The sequence below is a fragment of the Lipotes vexillifer genome, unplaced genomic scaffold, assembly GCF_000442215.2.
Source record: "Lipotes vexillifer unplaced genomic scaffold, Lipotes_vexillifer_v1.1 scaffold988, whole genome shotgun sequence".
NCBI classification, from domain to species: domain Eukaryota; kingdom Metazoa; phylum Chordata; class Mammalia; order Artiodactyla; family Lipotidae; genus Lipotes; species Lipotes vexillifer.
Window position 1 is genome coordinate 394,454 of NW_006797916.1, and position 6,573 is coordinate 401,026.

The following is a 6,573-nucleotide window of genomic DNA, read 5'->3' on the forward strand; positions in this document are numbered from 1 at the left end:
AAAAAAAAAAAAAAAAAAAAAAGAAAGATGGTCATGGTGCAAATAGATGGGCGATTAGTACTAAAATCAGTAATATTATAACAAATTTCAACCCCAAACTAGTTTTAAATTTAAAAATAAATTTTATAATAGAAAATATCTAATGTAAAATATACTAACACTAAATGTAAATAGACTAAGCATTCAAATGAAAGGAAAATGACAGTAGAAAATAAATAACTGCTCCAAATTAAACTCTCACTTTCTCTAGTTTAGATTATGACCTTGTAATATATATTTAATATATACTTCCAGTGGAGTTATTGGAGTTAATTTCCTTTTTAGTATTCTTCCATTTCACATTTTTCTTAGCTATTTCCTCAATGTATTTTTTGTTTACTGTTTCAAAAATTTAACAATTTCCAGAACAAAAGATCATTGAGATTTTTATTAGAAGCATATTTAATTTATCATTCAATTTGGAAAGAATTGGCCTTCTTATTTTTTGGTGTTTCCACTTAAAACAAATTTTGATTTCTCTTTAGTGTGTGTTGCACAGTTCTACTTACTGATATTTCTTGTTTTCTCTTGTTTTTGGTTTTTATTATTATTGTTGTCATTGAAAAAAATTTGTATCCTAATTTCTATGCTGTTACAGAACTATTATTATATTAAAGACCTCTAGAAAATGGTTCCATTATTAAAATATTTTAATGTTAAAAAAAAATAAATAAATAAAATAAAATGGAGTTTCCTTCCGCTGCCACTAAAGAGGAAGCCTGGCGTACCCAGCGCCTCTGACGTCTGATCCCCAAAACAGCAGCATCTCCCGCCCCATGCTCTTGAGTCACCTGCAAACCCGACTTACATTTGGCGGAGAGGTTATAGCCTCCGAGGGGCGTGGGGTGGCCCTCCACGGCGTCGAAGCCCGATGACACCAGCACCACGTCTGGGGCAAACTCGTTGGCGATCGGCATGACCACAGTTCTGTGAAGGGCGGGAGGAGGTGACACAGCTTCAGCTGAGGACGCAGCTGGGGAGGGGACTGGACGGCCACCAATGCCAGCCATCAGGGCCTCGAGGTCACCACCCAGCACCGGGGACGCAGGGCTGCGGGGCTGAGCAGGTGCTTTCCTTCCACTGCCCCCTCCCCACGACCAGGCCACACGGTGGGCTACGGACGACTGACCAAAGACCCACTGCTCGTGGGCCAGGGGGACGTGTTAGGCTAACTAAAAGAAATCTAACACAGAATCTCTAAAGGGAAAACCGATGACCAAATTTAAGAGGACTGATCGATTAGAAATCTAAACACAGAGAAGTTCAGCAGTTAAGTTACATTCGGGAAACAAGCGGAAGGGTCAACCTGAAAAGCGGGGCAAAAGCATTGTTAACACAACGCCCCTGCGGCCCCAGCTCGCAGACTAATTGTACCGGCTCGTCCTGTAAATCACGCTTTGGCTGAGACTGGAGAGACCCACGGCAAGTCAAACGCTCGTGTCTGTGCCCTAAGCCGGCTTCACTGTGTCTGGAAAACCATCCCTGACTTCCCGTCTCCTTCCGGCCCCATGCGGGTGGGGTGGGCAGATCACGGCACGGGGCCTGGGCTCCAGGGCAGGCCAAGCAGGGGCCACGTGGCTGCCGGCGCTGGCAGCCTCTGCCGACTCGGCCCCCCCATCCCTGGCTGGAGGAGCCTGGGCATCGCGCTGCGCATCGGAGAGCCCTGCCTGCTGCCCTGAGCCACTGCACAGAGGGGCTGCCCTCGTCCCGCAGCTTCCCTGGGACGTGAGCCCAGCTCGTCACCTCTGAGGCCCCCTCCCACCCCAGGTCTTCAAAGGCCCGCGTGGGAGGGCGTCAGCGCACTGGGCACGGCCGACAGTCCCCCGCCACGTGCCGAACTCCAGAGAGCGCCACGGCCACAGGGTGCAGGGCGGCCTGTGAAAGCTCCCACAGGCTCTCGTTCAAGCTTTTACTAAAGGGTGAGACTGCCACTTACATTGGCAAAGTCAACCCCAGAAGACAACTTTGACCGAAGAAACAAAATGCTCAAAAGACTGAATGTTTCTCCATCCAGGAACTATTCTCAATGGCAATCCTGTTGAGGAGTTCCTCTGATTTCAGGCGGTGGAAGGGCCGAGAACCCCAGAGAGCCACACACAGGTGAAGCCCCAGCCATCCTTCTCTGCAGGATCCGTGGTGCGGAGCCAGAACGCCCCGGCCCGGCTCCAGGGACCGTGCACCACCTGGTGCTGGGAGACCCCAGGGCCGCTTCCCAGGGAACGCCTGTCCTGCGATGGGTCAGGTGCTGGGAGAGTCTCTGCCATAAAGACCCGCACCGACTTCACACCTGGCACTTCACCCACCAAGAAACCCACCTCCGGAACTAGGGAGTCACGGACAAGGTGGGCCTTTCAACATCTCCCTGCTTTTATTTTTCTTTCTTCTGAGGCTGCACCCAGTTCAGTTTCCTCTGGAACTGTCTCTGCACAGCTGATAAAAGCAGCTTCAAAGGACCTAGGCTCTGTGCCTCAGGGACCACAGCCCGCTTTGGGGGCCCAGGAACACGGCGTGTGACTCTAGACCAGGGGCTGGAAAGCGTTCCTGCCAAGGGCTAGAGAGTATTTCCGTCTTTGGGCCACGTGGTCTCAACACCACCCTTGTCACGGGAAAGCAGCCTTGCATGATGCGTGAGCGCGTCGCCGTGGCTGTGTTCCAATAAAACTTTACTTAAAGAACACATGCTGGATGGTTGAGGGTCCGCCTGCTGATGCAGGGGACACAGGTTTGTGCCCCGGTCTGGGAGGATCCCACATGCCGTGGAGCGGCTGGGCCCGTGAGCCATGGCCGCTGAGCCTGCACGTCTGGAGCCTGTGCTCTGCAAAGGGAGAGGCCACAACAGTGAGAGGCCTGCGTACCGCAAAAAAACAAAACAGAAAAGAACACACGCTGGGACTCGGCCCATGGGCCGCAGTTTGCCAACCTCGCTCCAGACTCCTGCCATTACAACTTTGGTAAAGTTCTACCACGCATGACAACAGCCCCAGCTTTTAATGTTTCTCTGTGCCACTGGGAGGCTGTCACAAAAGTTCCCAGAATCTGTAAACGCAAAGTAGAGAGCGCTGTCTTTTAAACACAGCATCTGGGTCAGAGCAGGCCTGGAGTACGTGTTAACAATCCTGCCACGGGGGCCGGAAGTGGGGAAATTCCTGGTCCAGGCAGGGGAGAGGGAGAGAATGCCTCGGGGATCCAGGAAGAACTGTCCTCTTTCATCTCCACGCCCAGCAGATGTAGTCTGTCTTCCCAAAGGTACAGGCCACCGTCCGCCCGTGAGGACCTGGCGGGGCTCCTCCACAAGGACCTCCATCATTCCAGGGAGACTGGTCTTCAATTATTTTAATGAAGTTCTTGTCACATAAACTTTGTCTTCAGGCCAGAGACCAGTTTCAGCCATGGTCTTGGTATGGATTTTAAAGCCAAGACAGTTTTTCAATGAAAACCACAGACATTTCAATGCAGACACCAGCTCGTTCACAAAGAGCTTCGGCAGCCGTTTTGAAGCAAGTTCGTGTTGGGGGGCTTTAGTTCTCTGCTTTGAAGTGTCTCTGAGCTATTGCATTTCTAATCCCCCCACAAAACTGAAAAAACAGCCCCGTTAGAATCATCGTTAAAGGAAGTTAATACCAAGAGGGTCTCTGGTGTCTGTGCTTGGTGTGTGGCTTCACCCCGAAGCCAATCATAACGAATTGTAAAGCACAGTTGATCCCATGTGTGGGTGTGTGGTGGGGTGTGTGGGTGTGTGGTGGGGTGTGTGGGTGTGTGGTGTGTCCGTGCATGTGGGCGGTGCGTGCGTGCGTGTGTGTGTGTGCGCGTGTGTGTTGTGTGCAGGGTGGCAGGTGTGGGTACATCGTCAGGCACGAGTGTAAGTAGCTGAGACAGTTGATGTGTGTGTACACACATACTCACTGCATCTCCCTGACTTGGGACCCTCTAGGTTGTAATCCCTAACACTAGCTAAAGTAAGAAAATCTGAAATGGTGCTGTATGCCAGGCATGTGCCGAGTGGGTCTCCAGCACTGATTTTCAGTGAGTCCTGAGCCCCGACAAATGTCACCTCCCCTCGACGGGACTCGGCCTCCTCGCAGGTGAGAAGAGGGCTGATGGCGGCCCTCCTGACAACCCCACCAGCCTGCCTTATGCACCCGGCAGCATCACCCCACCCAGGACCCTCGTGCCGGAGGGAAGCTGAAAGCGCATCACCAATTAATAGGCTCTGCAAAGGAAATGGGAAACTGGCCTTACATTTTATTTCTAGAATGACATTTTAAGGAACAGCTTAGCCTGAAAATAGTAAGATGTGAGTATTTGCTGGAGGCCTTCTCTCAAACCACTGCTTTAAGGTGAGTGTGTCCATGGGGTCCCCTGTGGCCTTCTGCAGGGCAACCGAGGGCAGGGAGGGGTGGGCTGTGAGCTTCCCGGGGTAGCAGACCACTGATCGTCTGCTCACAAGGAGGCGAATGCGCCGATCCCCGAGAGAAGAGGTGGCCGGGTGCAGGCCTCTGAGTGGGAAAGCAGGGAGTAGATGGTTGTAAGGACGAGCAGCATGTGTCCCAGAGCCTCTGCGCCCCGGGGGCTCATGCCGGGGGTGGAGCTCAGGTGGGCAGAGCCGTGCAAACTACATGTGCAGCTGTAGCCCGTCGCCCTCCTGAGGCCTCCTCTGGGCCCGCTCCTGGGGCCTCTGCTCCAGACACCACACTGTGCCTGCCCCTCAGTCCTTAGCTCGCCGGCCGGGCCACACCTGTGGCCAGGTTGCCACGGGGAAAAGCTGGGCTGGGCGTCCGCTGAGGGGCAGGCTGGGCGACGGGGCGGATGTTGCTGATGAGCCAGTTCCCACTCGAACCAGCAAGGGCCGCTCCGGGAAGGTGGCAGTGCCAGGTGGTGCTACGGGGCACTTCCAGCTCCCAGAATCGTTTCTTACAAGCCACCCTATAACCTCAGGTGATCAGATTATGGGGCGCACCAACACACCATCTCCAAAACCCACAGTGGAATCTAAACGCAAGAGCTGGCTCAATAGTCTGCTTCAACTTCTAGAAAGAAAGGAACTTTCGATTCATCCCCCAACCAGGGCCCTGCACAAAACCCACCACACTTGCGGTCCGCACGGACTGGGGGCACACAGCCTGGCGCGGCCAGTGGGCTGAGGCGCTGTCTTTGGGGGCTGTGCTCACCCATGCCAGGGCCTCCACCGGAGCCGGGGTTCAGGCCGGGTCACTGCCCCTGGGTCCCTGCTGCCCCTCCAAGTGCCCCGGAGGCATGGTCCACAAAAACTGGCCCCTGGAAGCTTCACCCACACAGGCCTCCTCCCTCACTGCCGTGCTTTCGGCTGGTCTCGCAGTTAAGCATCCCCAGCAGGGAGAGCGCCCGTGAGCTGGAAGCACCAGGCAGAGGATACCAGCTGTGGCGGAACCCTGAATCCAGACCTGGTTTTACAGGAGGTTGTGGCCTGGGTGGTACCTGACAACACAGTTGCAATAATCACAGCATTCTGATCATTGAAAACTTCCTTTTGTTGTACGTTGTGCAAGTTCTTGCTTTGAGGGCCAGGGAGAGGGCAGGTGTGTTCCCTCTGGGACCTGGGATCTCCGCACACCTGCACGGCGGGCGTGGCCTCCGAGCCTCCCTGCTTTGGGGTCCCCCGCGTCCTTTCAAGAACCCGTCCTCTCCACCAGGACCGCCAGGCAAGTGTCTGGAGCACCTGCTCGTCCAGCAGCTGAACTCTGCTGCGAGTCAGAATCAGAACAAAGACGGTGATGACGGAAACTCAGCGGCCCCGGCCTGGCCACCCAGACGGCGATGCCACGGCCTGTCGGGACAGAGCTGGACCTGGCGGGCAGGCTGAAACCCATCCACACTGGACGCCGTCCCCGCTCCTGCCCCTCTAGGCCCGGCCGCCCTTGCCCATGGCCCCCCTCCCACTCCGGAGCTGCTGCCCCACAGGCCGTGGGTCTTCTCGCACTCAGCTCGCCCCGCCTCCACCTGCTGAGGTGGGGATGCTCCTCCCCCTGCCCCTGCAGCCTCCTGGAAGGGGGGGGTGGGTGCATGCCTACTCCAGACCCTAACGCACCCTTGCCCCCTCCCTCCCCTGCACTCCAGGTCCCTCCCGTCGCCCCCCAGGAGGCCCTGTGCCCGCCCAGCCTCCTGCCACCACCAGGCACCACCCTCGGGCCTTCACACAGGTGGCACGGAGGCTCTCAGAGCACGCAGCACCCCCCCCAACTGCTCCCTTAGTCCCCCAGCACTCGGCACCCCTTCCCTTCGCGTGCCCCGGGAACGAATGCCAGAGGCGGTGAGCCTGCCAAGGGGCCCGCGACCCACCCCAGCCTGAGCAGCGGCCGGGCGGGACCTCGACGGGGGGCGACCCACCAGGCACCTCCCGGGCCTCTCCCGCTGCCCCACGGGGATGCTCACCTGCCCGCCTGCACCCCCAGCTCCTGTTCCCCAACCAGGTGCTCGGAAGCGCAGTCTTGACTGTCTCTTCTCCCCATAACCCTTTCGCTCCCGCACCCAGAACATTCTGTCCCCCCGCCCCCCCCC

At 55.8% G+C, this 6,573-nt stretch overlaps 1 protein-coding gene across 1 annotated transcript in view; it reads right to left on the reverse strand.

Moving 5' to 3' along the window:
* HDAC4 (histone deacetylase 4) overlaps positions 1-6,573 on the reverse strand; it is a 221,648-nt gene that overhangs the window by 14,362 nt on the left and 200,713 nt on the right. The window contains 1 exon segment of the mRNA XM_007469941.1: positions 848-966. Coding sequence (XP_007470003.1) covers positions 848-966 — 119 coding nt within the window.